This window comes from Camellia sinensis, chromosome 7, assembly GCF_055761805.1.
Source record: "Camellia sinensis isolate YWXY chromosome 7, ASM5576180v1, whole genome shotgun sequence".
In the NCBI taxonomy this organism is placed as follows: domain Eukaryota; kingdom Viridiplantae; phylum Streptophyta; class Magnoliopsida; order Ericales; family Theaceae; genus Camellia; species Camellia sinensis.
In genome coordinates this window covers 11,582,119-11,604,556 of record NC_138967.1, presented here as the reverse complement: position 1 = coordinate 11,604,556, position 22,438 = coordinate 11,582,119, and the positions used below count along the sequence as shown (strand labels likewise).

Below are 22,438 nucleotides of genomic sequence, written 5' to 3'. Positions count from 1 at the left end.
AAGTACATACAAAACTCAGCAAGAAAAAGAGACAATTCTCTGGTATTTTTTTATACAATTTGAATAGTCAGCAAGATTGCAAGGATCCAACTTTCTCACCAAGTAGAAACAGAAGAGAATCAGAGCTCATTTGGGAGGACAAGGGTGATTTGTAAACATTGGATAAGTTCATGATGAATATTTTCTTTTCAGGGTTAGACTATCATCACTGATCAATTTTCATTCCGAAAGAGTTGAGTAAAAAGAATCACTGTAACTTACCCAAAAAATAAATAAATAAATAAATATTTTTAAAAATCACTGTACATCCACCCTACCTGACTGAGATCCAATCTATAATTGAATTGGGGCCGATACTTGAACATCAATTTCTTTTTTGTTTTCATATGATTGAAAATATTTAACCATTAATTTAAACAACTAAATGAACAGAAGAGATAGCTCCAGTCAATCTTTCAAACAAAAAGGATGAAGACAACTACAAAAGATAGCTGATTATGTGAGTACACATTTTTCAGCTTTCAAAAAGAGCATCAACGCAAAATCCATGTCAAAAGCCAGAGCATGAGACCTCGAGCAGTTTCTATCGGTCATGTTCTAGGCTACCTTGCTGCTATCTATGTAGATAGCTATCTTTGGTTACCTAGAAAGTAAAGAACAAAATGTCAATTAAAGGTGATTTATTCAGAAAACTGCATCAAGAACAGCAAAAAAGTACGGAAAAACGAGAATTTTGGGAAATTTCGTGTATTCCTTCATCTTGGTTGGCAATTTAATGTAAAGAGATTATGAAACAGAAATAAAGGAAATTTTCAGTTGTTCACTTTAATATTACGTGCCAAGATAGTGAGACGTGAAGGGACTAACAATTTAATTTCTCTAGAGTTCTTTCATTGCCGCCACCTAAGCCTAGTACAACCAATTATTCCACATCCTAAATATACCGCACCACCACCACCACCACCACCACCTACTCCGCTAAAACCAAATTCACAGCCTTCCTAATTAAACCTTTTGTTTTTATTTTCCCTACATGAAAAAGTATAGAGGAGACATTAATTTCCTTTTCGATTCTCACTCTCTCAGCATCTAAACTTAGTTCAAGGGAAGGAGCGAAGGAGAGAGAGAAACAGAGGGGCCAACTACAAAATGAATCCACTTAAGATTTTGAACAATTCCAGCAATGAAAATTTGAACGATGGCCCCGTGCCTTGTAGCTAACCCCACTTGATTGAGACACAAGTGCTCAGTTTGGTTTGGTTTGGTTCAGTGCCTTGCTACCACCCACAAATTAGACCACAAAACCAAGGGGTTAGCAGACAATTCAATAGGAGTTGTTTTAAAAAAAATCCTAGCTGCACAACGGAAGACCTTCCCATCCAAATGCAACTTTGAGATAGAAATCCATAACAATCCAAATCACAAATTCTCTTCTTAACTATAAAGTATTAGTATCCTAGGAAGTCAACGACCTCTGAATATATGGGCTGAAACATGCCAGAAAACTAGCCACACATGCAGTTCAAACTACAGAATTCAGAATTAAAGAGATGTCTGATCGAAGTGACGAGAAAAAAAAAATGAAAAAGAAGAAGATATCTAACCTTTGTCCAAGATACTTCTCAGTTTTGCCAACAAAGATTTCTCCTACCCTCTTGCATAATCTCAAAAGCGAGTTTGTATCTTTCTAGAGATGTTGTCCCCGCCTCGATATAATTACAGGCTTCTTCTCTTAAACTCCACAGCATCAAAGCCCTGAAATCTTGAGAGCCACCTCCTGAATCAACATCCCGTAGAATACCGTACTTTGCATTTTTGGTCCACCGGTGTAAAATGTAGCGAGATGGAAGTTCCCTTATGTTCATTATCTGAAAGACTTTCAATGCATGTCTACAAAGCATACCTTCAAATTCAAACATTTTACAACTACAACTAACATTAAGGTTTGATGCATTGAAGGCAACGGTATTCCTCTCATCCCCATTCCCACAATTCTGCACCATATATCTACTGATAGCACCTTCCACATTAATCTTTATTCCGACATAACTATAGCATTCCAAAACCTCTTTCTGGAATGCTTTGAACATTGTGATTGTGTAAAGCCTTCTACCTTGTTCTTCTATGGCGTCTTTTGTGTGCAAAACAGCTTGCATGTTAAATGAGTTAAAATCCTCCTTTCTTTCCTCCTCGCGACGTTGTTCAAGAGCTTTTTCATATCGTATAACAAATTCATTCAGGGGTGTTTGGGCGTTTAAAAAAGTACCGAAAAATGATTTCATGCTTCCATCCATAGGGATGCCTGCAAAGAATGTGCCTCTTATATACAATGGAACCCAACTTTTGCGCATTCTATACATTTCCTTCAACCAAGCATTCTCCTTCAAGTCAAATTTGTTTAGAAGTACATTCCATGCAGAATCAAATTCATTGGGTGTCTGACTCTGACAAATGCAAGCCTCATATTCATATTTGAACTCAGTATCCATGGAAAGCAGTGAACCCAAGTACCGCTGTTCCTTTGCCTTAATTTGCCACGTAGAAAAACGATGATGTGTGCCAGGAAAAACTTGTGCAATTGAATGTTGGATGGCCTTGTCTTGATCAGCTATTATTGACAAAGGACGGCGCCCTGACATTGCCCTAAGCCACGTTTGAAACACCCAAGTAAAAGATTCCTCTGATTCATCAGCTATCAAAGCACAACCAAGAAGGACTGGTTGCCTATGGTGGTTAATTCCAATAAAAGAAGCATATGGCACTAAATAACTACTGCTCCTGTATGCTGTATCGAAAACAATGGCATCCCCAAATTGACTGCATGAAAATCTAGACCGGCCATCAGCCCAGAAAATGCTCATGGATTTGCCATCATCAACTTCCACTGCATAAAAGAATCCCGTGTCTTCTGCTTGACGAGACTGAAAATAGTCAAGTAGTACAGGGTACCAATCACTTCCAATATTACATTGACGGCCTCTTTTGACAAGGTTGAGGCCACCATTTGTTTCAACTAAATCCAAATTTTCCAGCCCACAACTTACTTCCTCTTTAAATCCCTTTGGACCGGTGGCAATTAGCCTACTAGCATCCATAGGAGAATCAAGATCATGATTGTGTTCTTTTTGAAGACGATCAACTACCCATCTTCCTGATTCTTGTCTCTGTATCCTCATGAATGCACTACAACCTACTCTTGAAGGGTGCTGATGCCCTTCCTTTGAGCACACAAATCTTCGAGACGTAATTGATCCGTCATGTTTTGAACGAAACAACTGACCAATCCGGACTTTGAACCCTGTACTAGCCGCATATGCATGGTAAAATTTGTAAGCTTCATTAGCAGAACTGAATTCAAGACCTTTGTAAGGTTCAACTTTGGGTACTCCTTCTACTTCTTCCCTCTTGAAGCGTTTGACATCCATGGCCTCTGACGGGCTAGGGCGTCCATCCTCCTCCTCGAGTGATCTTATTCCTGTCCTGGTAGACACAACAACTGACGATCTTGGAGCTGGATGGGCTTTCCTTTGTATATGAGGCGGACGAATTTCCCCCGGAAGTCCAAGCTCGTGATTGTGCTCTTTCTTGATATTGGCCAGAACCCACTTCCCAGAATCACTTTTTTGTACCCTTATGAATGCTGGACAACCAGTTCTGGAATTTGTTTGGAAACCCTCCTTTGAACACACAAATCTTCGAGAAATAACTGATCCATCAACTCTGGACCGATACAACTGCCCAATCCTAATTTTGAATCCAGCTTGTGCTGCATAAAAATTATAAAATTCCTGGGCATCTTCTGCTGAATCAAATTCTAACCCCACATGTGGTTCAAGCTTTGACTCTCCTTCATCCTCTCTACGACCATTATTTTTCAAAAGCAATGCACCTACTGGTTTTGCTCTCACAGTCATAATATTCCTAAGCTCTTCTCTATTCATATTAGTATTCGAGCAAAGCATCAAAAATAACAAAGATTAGGAAATAAAAGTCCAAACATTGAAACAAAAATGTAAAATAAATAAATAAATAGACGAAGAGGAAAACACACGTAGGAATGACAACAACTTGAAAAGAATAGACTATATATCAGTTTGCAGAACTCTTCTCAAAATTCATATCAACATCAAAGACTCGAAGCAATACATTCAACAAAACAAATATACAATAGTCAATATAAATCACAGATCAGAGGCTGACAGAATGGATGGATTGCACAATGGCATGCATGCACCAAAAGAAAAAAGAAAGAAAAAGAATATTAAAGCAAGCTGATATAGAAATTTTTCATTATTTATTTACATCTCTAACCAGTAAAAGGAATGAAGAAGAAAATAAAAGAAAGAAAATACATCTAATCCAGAGTAATAAGAATCTAAGTAACAAAGACACTTCTAGAAAAGAACAGTATCCAACAAAGCTGCCATGTCACTTCTATTACACTACTTGAATTGTGTTAGATGCTACTTTACATGTATATTGAAATTCCATAATTTCAATTTTCAAACACTTCAATAACACTTCTCGAACTCTCTCCAACACAACATACGTGGTGAATATCTCTCCATAGGAATATGTGCAGCATTAATAAGAATGCAACTCACACACTTTGTCATCAAAATCAAACAATTCACGGTACATATCATACAATTCATTTTGATAAACCAAGCAATTGATTCATACTTGGGGGTGAATCGCATAAGATAAGAATCATACAATTTGCGATACGTATTGTATGATTCGGTTTGATACACCAAACAATCAATTCAACTTTATCCATGTGTTTCCACTCGCAAAAGGAATATTTTGAAGGCATCAAAAGAGGTTTAAAAAATTGTGGTGATTTGGGTATTCAGGGCCCTTAGAGCTGAGTATTTGGATTATTTGAATTGTAAAATATATATCATTTTCCCTTTCGATGAAGAATTTTGAAGTTTTGTCTCCTAGCTTTTGTTTCTGAATGGTCTCTTTTAAATTCCCACAATTTGCATTAATAGAATAAAATGAAAACCGTCACGTCAGGGTCAACACTAATATGTCAACTGAAACAAGATTATCCTAACAAAAATTTTAAAACTCCATTTGCATGATTATCCCTTGCTCAAAAATAAAATAATTTTATTCTAGTAGCTAGAGGTTTTAATCCTCAACTAAGTTATTCTTCCACTCTCGTAGTCTACACTAAGCAATCCATCAAAGTGCATGATTCGATGCTTCTCTTCTTCCTGTTGGAGCACGGTATTACCCAATCAATAGTTCTATCCCCATTAGTCTTTATGACTCATGCATGTAATATAGTCATGATGCACATGCACTACGATTGCTTTATTCATTTCAGTACCTGTGCTATGAGCATAACATAGCAGTACATAGATAAGGGGAAAACTATAAATAACAATAATTGAACAAGAGAGCGGGAATAACTTTTTCCAAGAGAGAAAAGATTTGTGTTCTCTCTCTCTCTCACTAGTTTGGTTCAGTTGGAGAGAACAGAAAAGAAAGTGATATCTCTCCAATCTTTGGATATACTACATAAAAGAAAAGAACTTTTAACAGGTTATATTACTAATAACTTTTTTATGTTTTAATTAGTACAGACAATTTTGATATTATAAAATGTTAGTAATAACCCCATTTCTTTTCTCTCCCAATTTCTCTACTTTCGGAGAAACTAAAAAATGGGTTGCAAGAGAAACTTCATTTCCCCCTCATTTCTCTCCTCTTTGGAAGAGATTTCTTTTATTTTCTCTCCAAATCCAAATGGGCTGTTTAGATCGAAGATAAGCAGAAGAGAGAGCATGCAACAGTTGATACAGAAAATCAATCAAATGCCATGACTTTCCAAACTAGAATGAGATGAAAACCACCCAAATGCTAGTTCAAAACAGAAAATTTTGATCAATCAACGATTTCAATTAGAAAAACAACAAAGTACAATTACATGCAAAACCAGAGATCAATCAAGCAATAACTAGAATTGGACACAACCCAAACCACAAAAACGAGAATTCACCATGCAAACAGCACAATGAGAGCGAGAAACACAGAAAGAAAAATAAGGGCTTTAGGGTTTTTTTTACCTTTGCATATCGGTCCAGAGACTCGGCTAGGGTTTATGAGAGCTGAAAATGAGGTGGTTCAAGCTGAAATTGAACTGTTTGAGACAGTTACACGGCTACAATTCACATGCATTGTGGCTGAAAATGGGCTCATTCGCGGGGGACACCAAATCAGCATCGTTCTCGTCTGCGAAATTGAGAGAATTCGATTCCGGAAGGAAAAAAAGAAAAGAAAAAAAAAAAGAAAACAGAATCGAAAGCAAATTGTGTTTGTGATCGAATTGTGTGATTTGATCAGAGAGTATACCGAGCTCGTCTCTCTCTGTATATCTATACCTATATCTTCTATCTCCTGTTTGCAGAGTCGCTATCAGGGGTGGATTCTCTCACTCCGGTGCGCTTTGATGGTTTAGTCTGAGTTTGGGTCGTAAAATTTTGGCATGGGTCGAAATATTTTAAATAAGCGTATTTTTTAAATTTTTTATATATAAAAGGGGATGCATCAATAAATCTCAAATTAATAATTTATACACTGTTTAGTTCTAAAATTTTTTTTATAGACTGAAAGGTCCCATTACAATGTTTCAAACATCAGATTAATGTTTCGAACATTAGATTTCGAACATCAGATTAAGGTTTCGAACATTAGATTTCGAACATCAAATTAATGTTTCAAACATTAGATTGATGTGCAAATGGGACTAAATGGAGCATAAGAAAACTTTTAGGACTAAATGGTTCAACTTTTCAGAAACTAAGACTTATGGGTAAATTTTCCTATAAAAAATGCGTAAAAAATAAAGAAAGTTAATAGAAAAGTAAAGAAAAGATATTGATAAATATTAATTGATGTGACTTAGGGGTTGTTTGGGATGTCTTAAATAAGTGTACTTTTTATTTTTTTAAACTAAAAAATTGAGAAAAAAAATATGGATGTTTGGGTTAATTTTTTAATTTTTTATGAAAAAATATGTATTAAAAAATTATATAAAGAAGTGTGTAGGAGAAAATGGGAGATGAGTGAAGGACAGCTGTACAATCTGGCAGCCGAATTCTTGGTAAGAAATTATTGAGTACTTTTTGAGCATTGTAGTGGACTGTTTTGTTCGGCCCGTAGGGGCCATCACGGATCCCATTTTGATAATCTGAACCGTTCAATGTGTAGAACTCGTCAAGCACTATATGTATATTAAAAATCACGTTAATCGGATATCGATAGCTATCTGATCAGATTTGTTTTTTTTCAATCGTTAATTATAATACCATCTATTTTTTCATAGAAAACTGATTTGATCATGTAGTTATCGATATACAATCAATGTGATTTTCTATAGACATATAGTATTCAACGATTTATACACATTGACGGTTCAGATTATCAAAACGGAACATGTGATAGGCCCCCACGGGCCGAACAACAGTGTGTGAAAAATTGCCCAAATTGTCTAATACTTGGGACAAACGCTGCACAGTCCCTTTGACTTTTTATGATGGCTGAGTTGTTTGATGTGTGGAAAATTATTTTTTTTATATTTTTGTTTTGGTGATAACTTTTTAACTTTTTGAGTAACTTTTTAACTTTTTCAAAGTTGCCAAACTTGGCCTTAAATAAGTGTCCGTAAGTAAAAAATGTGTACTTTTTTAGTTTATCCCAAAACCTACTTAATTGAGCATCTCTAAAGTTTTATTTAAGATTTTCACCAAATTTTACTTAAATTTAATTTGATATCGCGCATTTTAATGGAGTGATTTGAGATTTCATCAAATCACCGGTCGATCGAAAAGATGACCGGCCAGTATAAATTTTTTTAAAATTTTTGCGAGGTGGTCGACTGAGGAACATCCGACTAGTCATCCGGTGCTTAAGAATTAATGGCTTTTTACAGTAATTTAGTAAAAGGTTTCAACATCCTCAATTTGATGAAAAATTTGAGATATCCTCAATTTGATTAAACAAAAGATGAAGCATTGGAGCACTAGTTTTGTACAATTTTTTTTATCAAATTTAAATTTGACGAAACAAAAGATGAAGGATTGAAGATGGTTTTAGGGAGGAAAATTATTTGATGGTTTTGGGGCAAATTTATGTAGTGTTTACAAAAGTGTACTTATTTATCTTTTTTATTTTTTTTTTTCATATTATCTCTCTATTTTTGTACACAACTTTTCGTAAAAAATTTAAAAGTATGCTTATTTAGATCATTTCAAACAATCCCTTAATTTTTATTTATTGGTAAAAATATTGCATTGGCAACAAGGTTAAAAAGCCAACTTTTTTGCTTTTTGACTTTTTGAGTCATATTACCTTCTTACTTTTTTGCACATTTTTTTTTTTTAAAAAAAAAAGCCAAAGAAATCAAAGAAATCAGCTTTTAACCTACTTTTCAAAATAGGCTTAAAATTCATTTGAGAAGTAAATTTTAATGGACTGGCTCAAAACTCAACCTGAAGCCCGATTACCTCTGGGCCTAAGCTAGAATTTGTTATAAATAATCCAGTCCGGTCCAACTCAATTTTTGTAGAAGCCCAATTGGGCGATTGGGCCTAGGATGAGCTATCTTGAGCCTAAGGCCAGATGGTCGAGCTTCTTTTACACCTTACCCAAACTTTATAATAACATTATAATTTTCCCATTTGGTAGTCAAACGTCACTCTAGGAAATATAGGATTTAACAGTGCTTTTTTAAATGTTACTTTTTCTAATATTTAACAATGTTTTATAAATATTGCATTTTATTTTAATTAAAATGGTACTGTTTAACTAATAGAAGTCATTTTTTAAATGCCTTCAAATGTGTTGCAATGTTCTCTCTCTCTCTCTTTCTTCAAACCCTAATTTTGAATCTAGGAAACCCTTCAGTCTCAGAAAAACCAATCCCTCAAATCTCTCACTCACTCAATCACTCGCTCTCTCTCTAAACCCTTCAGTCTTAGAGATTCAACCTTCTTTAGCTTGGTGATTCATCTCAAATCCAATCTCAGATCTCTCTCTCTCTCTCTCTCTCGATTTTGAAGCTCCACCGCCACAATCATCTACATCGTTGACTAAGGTGAACACCACCATCTATAATCTCAAATTTTGTATTCTCTCTCTCTTTCTCTGTCTCTCTCTCTCTCTCAAGCTCTTCCTTTCGTCGATTCTTCTTCTAGGGTTTACAAAATATTGAATCTCCTCTTAAGGTTTTGATCAAATCTCCTCTTTCTTGACTTGGCCCTTGCAATTTCAAGCGGTAAATTCTCTCTCCAATCTTGAATTGCCCTAACTTTCTACATCTGAGTTCAAACAGTGAAGGAGATGCTCTAGATTATAGTGTTTTGAGGGTTCTTCTTGTTCCTTGAAGGCAATATCGTCTATACCTCTACATCTAAACCTAGCTACAGTTTACTTTTAGCGAATATCATCATGTTTGGTTTGTTTTTTATGGAATTTGTGGAAGAAATGGTTTGGAAAAAAAATAGATTTTTTCTAAACTTTGGACTAATTTTTAGGTGGGACCCATGCGCCAAAGTTGTTGGGTCCATGTGGCAATGCGTTCTTTATCGCGTAACGATTCACGTCATATATTTGGTTACTCAAAACCATTATGGGATGAATGGGAAATCGATGCTAAAATGAGCTCCATGGAAATGGTATGTCGGTGAATTTTCCATAAAGAATGGGTTAAGGTTTGTACCACATTACTTTGGTGGGCAAACTTGGTGTGGGTTTATAAGCTTTGAGTTTGGAACTTCGAGTAGGCTCCAAGGGGCACTCAAGTTTTGTAGAGGGGAAGGTTATGAACAAAGTGGGCTAGACCTATTGGACCCAAAACAAATACACACATGCGCGCCGTTGCCGCCGCCGTTTGTCCAGTCAGTTAGTCAAGTGGGCTGGGCTGGGATTGGGTGCGGGTGTGTCGTATAAGGTTGGGTTGGGCTTGTCCGGCCCAATACTAATTCTTTTTAGGCCAAAAACATTTAAATTTTTTTTATATTATAAATTCTGACAATTTTGAATTCAAATTTCGGTTGGAAAAATTCAAAATTTGGCTTGCACCTTTTCAAACCTTTTTGTATAGCTCCCATACATGTCCGAACAGGTTCATATCTGTTCAGTTCAAACCCAAACAGGTTCATACCCATTGAATTCAAATCCGAACAAGTTTTCTATCTGTTTAACACTGTTTCGAATAGGTTTTTACCTGTTCTAAAATGCCACAATTTCTCCTATAAATAGTCAGCCCCTCATTTGGATTTTGCACTCAATTTTTTCGTTATTGCTTCTGTCATTGCTCTCTGCATTTTGCTGCATTTATTTTCTACGAGAAAGTATATAAACACAAAATGTGTTCATTGTGCGAATAGTTTGTAGTGCTGCTAATGTTCGTTGTACATCATTGCATCATGGGAGATAGAAGTCCATAAATCTGTTAGCACCTTAGAGAGGACGAATCTATCTTAAGGAGACAGTGTTTAACACTAGACTTGATCTAAATATCTGACAAAATAATAATGTAAGTAATTCGATTACTTTTTTGTTTTATTTATTTTTCTTTTTCTTTTTCAGATTCAGATTCAGATTTTGTTTTTGTAACAGAATAAGAATTTGTTGTTTTATTTTTTGTATATACTGTTTTGATTTTTGTACTGAAACAATCTCTCTCCTTTCTTTAATCATTTTCTTTGAATACATTGAAGATTGTGCAACAATCTTAAGCCAGACCCTATTTATTTAATAAGTCTTCATTGTATTAATAAAATTCTTTTTATAAACCAGCTTTATTTGAATCCAATAAAATAATTTTTGGTTTTTGTAACAAGAAAAATTATTGTGTTGTATTTTATTTTTCTAGTTTTAGTAACTAGAAAAGTAAAATTATTTTGTACTATAACTTATTTTTTGGTTTTAGTAACTAGAAAATTAATTTGTGTTTTGGTTTTGGTTTTGGTTTTTTTTTTTTATTTTTGTAATCAAATATTACGGCTTCTAAAAGTAGTACTCCAAATCTGATTGTTACAACGACTCTGGTCCTTACCCAAAACCACGTTCAAGTTCCAATAAATCATGGAGAAAAATCCAAAAAATTTAATGGCACCGAGTTTAAGAGATGGCAGCAGAAAATGTTATTCTATCTTACAACTCTTAATCTTGCCCGGTTTCTCCATGAAGATGCTCCAATGCTTAAAAAGAATGAAAGTGATCGGGAAGTTGTTGTTGCGGTGGATGTGTGGAAGCATTTTGATTTTCTTTGCAGAAATTACATCCTTAATGGCCTAGACAACATGTTGTATAATGTTTACAACCCTTTGAAAACAGCAAAAGAATTGTGGGATTCTTTGGAGAAAAATACAAGACAGAGGATGCTGGCACAAAAAAATTTATTGTTAGTAAATTTCTAGACTTTGTTATGATAAATTTCCAAACAGTAATTTCTCAAGTTCAAAGTTTTCAATTAATTTTGCATGATATTCATGCTAAGGGTATGTCTTTTAGTGAATCTTTCCAAGTTGCTGCTTTAGTGGAAAAATTACCACCGGCTTGGAAAGATTTCAAAAATTATTTAAAACATAAACGCAAAGAGATGATCATGAATGAACTTATTGTAAGACTAAGAATTGAGGAAGACAACTATAAGGCTAAAAAGAGGAATAGTAAAAATCTCATTGAGTCCAAGGCTAATGTGGTGGAACAGGCACCCAAACCACATAGCTGGAGATAGTCCTAAACAAAGTGACCACAATGGCAATAAAAAGTTCAAAGGAAAATGCTATAACTGTGGCAAAATTGGACATCGTGCTTCTGATTGTCGCCACCCTAAGAAAGATCGAGGAAGTACAAGTAAGAAGACTATCAATCAAGCTAATGTGACAAAATTAGATTATATCTCTGACGGGGTAAATGACATCAATCTCTCTGCTGTGGTGTCTGAGGCTAATTTGGTTGGAAATTCCAAGGAATGGTGGGTTGACACTAGAACAACTTGACACATTTTGACAAAAAAAATGTTCACTATTTATAATGAGGCTGCAAATGGTGAACAACTATTCATAGGAAATGCATCTACTTCTGTTGTGGCTGGACAAGGGAAAGTTGTCTTGAAGATGACATCGGGGACGGAACTTACCCTCAACAATGTGTTGTATGTACCAGACATCTGGAAGAATTTAATTTCTGATTTTTTGTTAAGCAAAAATGGTTTTAGACTTGTATTTGAATCTGATAAATTTGTATTAACAAAGAGTGGTACGTATGTGGGTAAGGAATACATGAGTGATATTCTCTTCAACTTGAATGTAATGACTGTTGTATCAAAATCTGCAGTTAATAAGAATAACATATCTTTTGCTTATCTTCTTAAGTCAAATTTATGGCATGGTAGATTAGGACATGTGAATTTTGATGCTTTGCATAGACTAATTGGTTTGGATTATATACCAAAATTTGAAATTGATCATAATCACAAATGTGAGATATGTGTAGAAGCAAAACTAACTAAGGCTCCATTTAAATCGGTTGAAAGAAAAATTGAATCTCTAGAGTTAATTCATACTGATGTGTATGATCTTAAATTTGTTCAAATTAGAGGAGGCAAAAAATATTTCATAACATTTATCGATGATTGCATAAGATGTTGTTATGTATATTTACTTAGAAGTAAAGATGAAGCCTCGAAAATGTTTAAATCTATAAAGTTGAAAATCAACTTGGTAAAACCATTAAAATGGTTAGAAGTGATAGGGGTGATGAATATGATGCACCATTAAATGAATTTTGTGCACAACATGGCATTATTCACCAAACTACAGCACATTATTCTCCACAACAAAATGGAATTGTTAAAAGGAAGAATAGTTCTTTCGTACCACTAAAGGGAAATGTTAATAGGGAGAGGATTAATCAGGTTGTTTTGAACAATGGGGAGAAGATCACCAAATCTGAGGATATGATTTCTGCCTTTGTTAATACATTCTCGAATCCGCTTAGCAAACCCTTTGAGGATAATTACAATGGCTGTGGTAGAATTAGCTCTCTGGTGAAGAATTGTATTACTTCTTCCCAAGCTGAGTCTCTTGCTAGTGATGTGACTGATAAAGAGATTTGTGATGTTTTCTAGTCCATGAAAGCTAACAAAGCGCCTGGATCTGATGGGTATTCTATTGGCTTCTTCAAACAGTCTTGGAGGTTGGTGGGTAGAGAGGTGACCGAAGCTATCAAATCCATTTTCAAATCTGGGGAGTTTCTTCAACAAATTAATAGCATCACCATTGCTCTTATACCTAAAATCCCTAATGCGGTGAAAGTGAGGGAGTATAGACCCATATCATGCTGTAATACAGTGTGTAAGTGTATATCCAAATTTATTGCAAATAGACTAAAGGTGGTTCTCCCGGACCTTGTTGACCCTATACAGTCTGCTTTTGTGCAAGGGAGAAGAATTTCTGATAATATCTTTCTTTCTCAGGAATTAATGAAAGGTTGCCATAGAAAATCCCCCACTCCCAAGTGCGCCATGAAAGTCGATATCATGAAGGCGTATGATAATGTTAGGTGGGAGTTTATGATTGATGTGTTAAAGGCTATGAATTTTCTTTCCATCTTTATTAATTGGATTGTTGCTTGTATGACTAGCCCAGTTTTTCTCCATTTGTATTAATGGGAGTATGCATGGGTATTTTAAAGGGGCTAGGGGGCTTAGACAAGGGGACCCAATTTCTTCTTACCTTTTTGTGCTTGTTATGGAGATATTGTCTAGGATTCTTGTTGAAAAGGCTTCCCTTCCCACGTTCAAATATCATTGGAGATGTAAGAAAAACAAGATTGTTAATCTTGTTTTGCTGACGATTTGATGATCTTTTGTAAGGGGTCTGTTCCTACTGTTGTGGCTATTAGAGAGGGTTTACAAGAATTTCAGACATTGTCTGGTCTCTCTCCTAGCCCTAACAAAAGCCATGTCTTTTTCTCTTGGTGTGAGAAAAAACTGAGAGATGAGATTCTTGATGTGACTAAGTTTGCTGAAGGCCAGCTTCCTGTTAGATATTTGGGGGTTCCCCTCATCTCTACTAAACTCAAAGCAGCTAATTGCCAACAGCTTGTGGAGAGAATCACTAAGAGAATCAAGAGTTAGACTAACAAATGCCTGTCCTATGCTAGTAGAGCCCAATTAATCCAGTCCATCCTTTTTTCCATGCAAGTGTATTGGTCCTCTCTCTTTATCCTTCCCAAAAAGATTATTACAGATATTGAGAGTTTATTTCGTTTTTTTTTTTCTGGACTGGTAGTGATCTTAGGAAGCATGGGGCTAAAATTGCTTGGAATAGAATTTGTGCTCCTAAAAATGAAGGGGGCCTAGGTTTTAAATCGGTGGAAGTATGGAACAAAGTGGTTGTGGACAAACACATTTGGTTCTTATTTTCCGGGGGTGAGTAATCGATGTGGTGTCAATGGGTTAAATTCTATCTTCTTAAAGGAAAAAGTTTTTGAAAGGTGAAGGTTCCTTGTGATCCCTCCTGGGTTTAGAGGAAGATTTTGGCACTTAGACCCATTATTTATCCCCTAATCAAGCATGTTATTGGGGATGATTTGAACACTTTCCTGTGGTATGATAATTGGCACTCCTTTAGCTCTTTAAGGGATAAATTTGGGGAGAGAATTATGTATGACATTAGTCTCAATTGTGAGTCCAAAGTTAAGGAGATTATCTGTGACTGGGCTTGGAAGTGGCCCACTGCTAATACTTGGGAGGTAAGGAATCTTATTGATAATACCCCTAATACCTTGCAGCTTGGCCATGGGACTGATAGGGTTTTTTGGACCCCTAATAAGCATGGTTCTTTCTCTATCAATTCCATTTGGAATTTTTGAAGGAAAAATTTTACCACTGTTCCTTGGGCTGCTTTGATCTGGGGTCCTTGTAATATTTCTAAGACTAGCTTTGTGACTTGGATGGCTGTCCAGGGTAGACTTACAACTGGCAATATGATTGTGTTGTTTGGCATTGATCAACCATCTGTCAGTGTTTTTTGTAATTGGGATTGTGAGGATTATTGTCACTTGTTCTTCCAATGCCCATTCTCTGAAAGAGTGTGGATTGGCCTACAGTCTAAGATTGTTGTTTCTTGGCCCAATCTGTCTTGGCCTGATCTGGTAACTTTCTTGTCTCAACAGATCAAGGGTAAGTCTTTGAAGGCCATTATCTCTAGATTTGTGTTTGCTTGTACTATCTATCACTTGTGGTTAGCTTGAAATAACAGAATTTTCAAGCAAACCTTAATTCCAGAAGAGGTGGTTATTAAATTGATTGTAGACATGATTAGGTTCTGCATACTGTCTTTTACTAACGTGAAAATCTGCCCTAGTGACAGATGGTTGTTGAACTCTAAGAGTCTCCCTCAGTCTATCTTAAAAGACTATATAGGCATAGAAGGAGGTACTAGAAGAATGAGGGATAATGGGAGTTTAGTAAATGTGGGTTGAGTGAAAGTGAGCAAGAGCGTGTGTCTTCTAATGTTTTATTTCTTGTGTAGCTCGGTGATTGCTAGAATGAAGATAAAGTATAACCAATGTGGGTTGAGGGATGTGAGCATATCTATATTACCAACATGTCACTGCCCTTACAGTTTATTTCTAACATACTACATATATAGCCATACTTTATCTATTTTGCAAGTACAGGAGGCTATGAAGGTATATGTTGAAAACATGTTGTGTGGGTTGAGTAATGGGAGCTTATATTGTGTGCTTGTTTTTCCTTAATGTTTTATTTCTTGTGTAGCTCAGTGTTTTCTGGAATGAAGATAAAGTATAACCAATGTGGGTTGAGGGATGTGAGCACATCTATATTACCAACCTGTTACTACCCATGCAATTTATTTCTAACATATATAGCCATACTTTATCTATTTTGTAGGTACAAGAGGCTATGAAGGTATATGTTGAAAACATGCTGTGTGGGTTGAGTGATGGGAGCTTATATATCGTGTGCTTGTCTTTCCTTGTCGAGTACTGTGAACTTCTAAATAGAGGGTTGAGTGATGTGAGCATATATGTTACCTGTGTTGGTAATTGTGATTTGGAAAAACTGCATATGGTCATACAACTTGGTCTAATTGAGGTGTTCTTAGGTAATATCCTATATTGGACAAGTTTTATTAACATAAAGTGGAAGAAAGCTGGGCACTAGGGCTGCTGGAATCAAAGGCAGCTGGGTGCTCCTTGCTGGAAGGAAGCTGCAAGTACAGATAGCTGCTAGGAGCGCCTAAAGTGTGAAGAAAGTTTTTCTGTAATTTATATATATTTGTCTAGTGCTAGTTTATGTTCAGATAGGACTTCTCTTGTACTATGTTTATCTTTGTTTTGGATGGTTGAGAACGTAAAATATGTTCATGTTCAACATACATTCTGTATGAGGTTCTTGAACATATTAAAATCTTTTAATCTGAACAGATGGTCATTTTTTGTTGATTACCATGGCGGATATGAACAAGTGAATACATAGTCTAGTCTTTTAGTGGTGGCATATTTTTGTTGTGTTGGCAATGCTGAACATGTGGGCTATTTTGCTTCGTTTTGTATAGCTTTTGTTAGGGCCTGGGGTATGCCCCTTATATTAGTGTATCCTCTTATTTTTTTTTAATTTATGACTTATTCACCCAAAAAAAGAAAGAAAGAATAGAACCCTTAAAGAAATGGTGAATGCCATGTTACTAAGTTTAGGCTTACCGCAAAACTTGTGGGGGGAAGCAATATTATCTGCTAATTATGTTCTTAATAGAATACCCTACAAGAAAACTAACAGCACTATTTATGAATTGTGGAAAGGTTGACCACCTTCCTACAAATACTTAAAACTGTAGGGGTGTTTGGCAAAGGTAGAAGTTCATGTTTCGAAAAAGACTAAGATATGACCAAAAATAGTGGATTGTATGTTTATTAGTTATGCGCATAATAGTAGTGTATATCAGTTTCTAACTTATAAATTAGAGATATCTGATATACATGTGCACACTATTATAAAATCAAGGAATGCTGCGTTTTTTGAATATGTTTTTCCTTACAAGAAATGACAGGAGTTAAGTTCACAGAAAATAAGTTTTGATTATACACAAAGTCAAGAGATTAATGACAATCAAACACAAGAGACTAGTAATGGTCTTGACCAACAGGATTTAATTGATGATGAACCAAGAAGAAGTAAGAGAGCAAGAATATCAAAATCCTTTGGTCCAGATTTTCTAACATGCCTGTTAGAAAATAAGCCTCAAAGCTTTAAGGAAACAATGTCAGGTCTTGAAGCACTTTTATGGAAAAAGGCTGTAAATAATGAAATTGAATCCATTATGCAAAATTATACTTGAAAATTGGTGGATCTTTCACCAGGTTCTAAACCTCTTGGGTATAAATGGATATTCAAGAAAAAAAAAGAAAGTAGATGGTTCAATAGACAAGTATAAAGCAAGACTTGTGGTAAAAAAGAAAGGTCTAGACTATTTTGACACATATTTCTCTATGACAAGAATAACATCCATCTGCATGCTTATTGCTATCGCAGCGTTGTATAATTTAAAGATACATCAAATGGATGTTAAGACAGCTTTCTTAAACGGTGATCTAAATAAAGAGATCTATATGGAGCAACCTGAAGGGGTTATAGTGCCAGGGTAAGAAAAGAAAGTTTGCCGGCTTGTAAAATTTCTTTATAAATTAAAACAAGCTCCTAAGCAATGGTATGAGAAATTTGATCATGCCATGCTTACTAATGGGTTTAAGATAAACGAATGTGACAAATGCGTCTATATTAAAAACACTGACCAAGGATATGTCATAGTTTGTTTTTATGTGGATGACATGTTTGTCGTTGGAAGTATTCAAAACATGATAAAATCAACCAAGCAAATGCTAAACAAAAGATTTGATAGAAAAGATATGGGGGTCACGGATGTTGTATTAGGAATAAAAATTTCTAAAACATCTGATGGATATGCATTATTACAATCTCATTATATTGAGAAAATTTTTGGTAAATATATCAAGGATAATGTGAATGTAGCAAGAACACCTGTAGACATCAGTCTTTATTTTTCGAAAAATAAAGGTGACGCAATGTCTCAGTTAAAATACTTCTAAATCAGTGGAAGCCTAATGTACCTAATGAATTGCACAAGCCCTGATATAGCTTATGCTATTAGTAAATTGAGTAGGTACACTAGTAATCCCGGAGAAGACCATTGGAAAGCGATCATTCGAGTTCTTAAATATCTAAGATTTACCCGTGATTATGGCTTAAAATTTACTCGATATCCAGTAGTAATCGAAGGCTATTGTGATGCAAATTGGATATCGGATAGTAAAGATTCAAAATCCACTAGTGGATGTGTCCTTACTCTGGGAGGCCCTGTTGTTTCTTAGAAATCCACGAAACAAACATGCATTGCACAATCCACAATGAAATCTAAGTTCATTGTTTTAGACAAAGTAGGAGAAGAAGCAGAATGGCTTCGCTACTTTTTAGAAAACATTCCAATGTGGCCAAAACCTATGCCAGCTATTTGCATTCATTGTGATAGTCAATCTGCAATAGGTAGGGTACAGAGTCATATATATAATGGTAAGTCACAACATATTCGACATTGATGTAATACCATAAGGCAATTGCTCTCAAGTGGAATAATCTCAATAGATTATATAAAATCTAAAGAGAATATTGTGGATCCGTTAACAAAAGGTTTGACAAAAGAGTAAGTGTATAGTTTATCGAAGGGGATAGGATTAAAGCCTTTTACGTAAGAGTTGTGATAATGGTAACCCTATTTAGATGACTAGAAATCCCAAGAACTAAGTTTAAAGAGACAACTAAGTTATGTGTGGCTTGCCAAAAATCACCAAGGGATTAAAAAAAAAATCCTTACCTATTCCTATGATGAGAGTGATATCTGCAACATGTATTGTATGCAGGGATTTAAGGATAAGCCTTGTTTTTAATGATTACATATATCTTGATTTAGGCATAAAAATCAAGACGAGTCTAAGAGATGCTCACAATAAGAATCACTTATATGAGTGTCGAGCTGGGGCCGATTATAAGAGAATGAAGAGGCTAAATTTTGTAGAAGCACTCACGAACAACCAGGACTGTTCAAGGCCAAAATGAACACAACCATGAGAACCACGATGTGTTAGAAGATATTTTGTGTGAAATCTATTGTCTTAGCTTACACTAACGGCTGAACAATTCAAGGCATCGCGTCCATTTGTTAGCTAATAAGTCCGATAGGTTATCACTATGGAAGATTCAAAGCCGAAAGCTACCTATCCTGATACAAGATATTTTCGATTTATACTCTTTTGATAAATTCTGCATATTGTTACATTTCCTTTATCATCAAATTCCATTCATGTGGGGGATTGTAAGAAATGGTTTAGAGAAAAAATAATTTTTTTCTAAACTTTTGACTAATTTTTAGGTAGAACCCATGAGCCAAAGTTGACGGGTCCATATGGCAACATGTTCTTTGTCGCGTACCGATTCACGTCGTATATTTAGTTTCTCAAAACCATTATTGGGTGAATGGAAAATCGATGTCAAAATGAGCTCCATGGAAATGGTATGTTGGTGAAGTTTCCATAAATAATGGGTTAAGGTTTGTCCCACATTGCTTTGGTGGGCAAACTTGGTGTGGGTTTATAAGCTTTGAGTTTGGAACTTGGGGTAGGCTCCAAGGAGCACTCAAGTTTTATAGAGAGGGAGGTTATGGGCAAAATGGGCTAGACCCATTAGACCCAAAACAAACACACACTGTGACACCCCAAATGCTGAATTAATATAATAAGAACAAAAGTAAAATAAAATATTGAATTTTGTAAATATATATGATAAGCATGTATTTTAATTTAAAATTAGGGATTATTGCGCAATTATTATACTAATTAGGATAAGTATAAAATTAAGTAAAGTTGTAGATAAGCTCAACAGAAATTATATACATATATATATATATATAATAAATAAAAAAAGTGTAATGATCTTGGATATTTGGGCTAAGGTGTAAATAGGCATGAACTCTGGGCCAAGGTGTAAATAGGCATGAACTCTAGACTAATCTCCTGCATGCTTGGAAGATAAGTTGCTTGGAGATAAGGCTTAGGAGGTTTAGCTCCTAGGACAATAGACCTATGAAACGTAGCAGAAGTTTACAGTAGCAACACTAGTATAAATAGGAGCATAAAGCATAGTCTAACCATTGGAAGATAAGAAACAAAAGTAAGGAACAGAAGGAGGGTGCTTCAAGTAAGTCTGTCACGACCCATACCCGGTATCCAAAGGCTCGGCGTCGTAATAAAAAATAAAATAATTCGGATAATTCTGTAGTCGCAGCGCAAGCGGATAAATTAAATAAATTAAAATAAAATAATTGGGTACCAACTGTTTATTTAAAAAGGAAACAAACATAGTCATTGAGCTTCATTATATTACAAGAGTCTGATAATAAAAAGATAGAAATCTTAAAAAGAAATTAAAAAATAAATAAAACAACACAGCGATTCATTTTCCATATTGATCCCGCTAAACCTCGTCACCTGAAAGGGGTAACAGCTATAAGCATATAGCAGAGTGAGAAATATTATACTGTGAGTATAGGGGCACAAAATAGCCATAGATAGTTATTTAAGCTAAAACATTAACATAATTTGAGTTGAATACACAAATTAATTAAGTGCCAGAAATTGAAATAATTAACTATAACCACGGTACAGTATAGAACAGGGGTCACTAAGCGACAATCAGTACAGGGGTTAATGGATCCATGACAAATAGGGGATCACAGAGTGGTCAAACAGGGGCCATTGGTTATTTAAGTCCCCTAAGGCATGGGACTCCCGTACTGGTACTTACAGAAAATAATTGTTTACAAGATCATTGCCAAATAATCTCTAAAATTTAAACAAACATATCCGTGGGTTTTAATTTAAGCAAATAGAGTTCAGAAAATAATCCACATAATTGAAACATTAACCTAACCATAAAACATAATTTATATAAAATAAATTGTGGTAACTTAAATCATTCGTAAAATATATTATGGTAACTTAAGACATATAAAAAACATATTATAGTAACTCAAGGTATAATAAAACTCATCTAAAAATTACTCCTAAATTATTCTGAGCTTGCTCTCCGTTTCTTGTGTTCCTAGCTTGAAAGCTCTATGTTGATTATAGCACTGTGTCACTGTGTTTTGATGCCTTCTCCTACACCACCCTTCCTATTTATAAAGGACCAAGAGTGAGGCCCAAACAACACGTAGGTACGTTCTCTCAATGCCACCTGTACATAGAGGCTTCTATTTAGGCCATGTGTTTGGTTTTGCTTTTGTCTCATGCATTCACCAAGGGCTAATGGCAGCCATGTTGTTTCTACTTCCTGCCACGTTATTAGTTTGTTGGTATTTGAGGGGTGAAGCCACCTGTCCTATATCATGAGTCATCAAAATTAGTTTGGCTTTATAAAATTCTTAAGGGTTATCACTCCTTTGGTGATTCATAATGATCCCTAAAATTACGTATAATTATAAGTTAGGTTCACGTCTAAAAATCTCACTACCAAACTATAAAACATCGCTTACCACTTCTTAAAATATTTAACGTATGGTGTCTCACAATTTGTTTCCTTAACAATTTAATCGATTAATTCTTAATTTCCTAAATTATGCATTTATTTATTTTTTATTATTTATCTATTTATTTTTGAGTTCTATTTATTGCAATTTTAAATTTAAAAAGAAAATTCGGATGTCACAAAGTCAGTAAAAATGAGGGAATTTTGGTAACATAAAGGATCAATATTAAGGTGAGTTATGTTATACTTTGAGTCACTATAATATATTTTACATATGTTTTGAATTACCATAATTTGTTTTATACAAGTTATGTTTTATAACTTATATTTATATTTCAATTACGTTAATTATTTTCTGAATTCCATTTGCTTAAAATAAAATTCATGGATATGTTTGTTTAAATTTTAGAAATTATTTGACAATGATTTTGTAAACAATTATTTTCTGTAAATACCACCACGGGAGTCCCATACCTTGGGAGACTTAAATAACCAGTTGCCTCTGTTTGATCACTTTGCGGCCCTCTGTTTGTCATAGATCCATTGACTTCTGTTCTGACTGTCACTCTTATGACCTTTGTTCTATTCCATTCTGTACCGTGGTTATAACTATTTATTTACATAATTTTTGTATTTCAGTTTATGCCACTTAAAAAATTTATTTATTCAAATTTAGTAATGTAAATGTTCTAACTTAACTAATTATCCATGGTTATTTTGTGTTCTTATACTCTTGGCATAATATTTCTCATTTTGCTATGTGCTTATAGTTGTTACCCTTTCAAG

At 34.9% G+C, this 22,438-nt stretch overlaps 1 protein-coding gene across 7 annotated transcripts; it reads right to left on the bottom strand.

Moving 5' to 3' along the window:
- Positions 1 to 357: 357 nt before the first annotated feature.
- On the bottom strand, positions 358 to 6,500 carry LOC114268909 (protein FAR1-RELATED SEQUENCE 7). Of its 7 annotated transcripts, none has more exons than XM_082877421.1 (4): positions 6,367 to 6,499; positions 6,081 to 6,246; positions 1,605 to 3,933; positions 358 to 643 (listed from the first exon to the last, which is right to left on the bottom strand). In XM_082877421.1, exons 2-3 carry the CDS (start codon positions 6,086 to 6,088, stop codon positions 1,623 to 1,625), a joined length of 2,319 nt encoding a protein of 772 aa, XP_082733547.1. In that variant the 5' UTR covers positions 6,089 to 6,246; positions 6,367 to 6,499; the 3' UTR covers positions 358 to 643; positions 1,605 to 1,622. The 7 variants fall into 7 exon arrangements, with proteins under 7 accessions (XP_082733547.1, XP_082733548.1, XP_082733549.1 ...); XM_082877422.1 differs by having other exon boundaries at positions 1,605 to 3,921; XM_082877423.1 differs by having other exon boundaries at positions 1,605 to 3,921; positions 6,396 to 6,497.
- Positions 6,501 to 22,438: the final 15,938 nt, after the last annotated feature.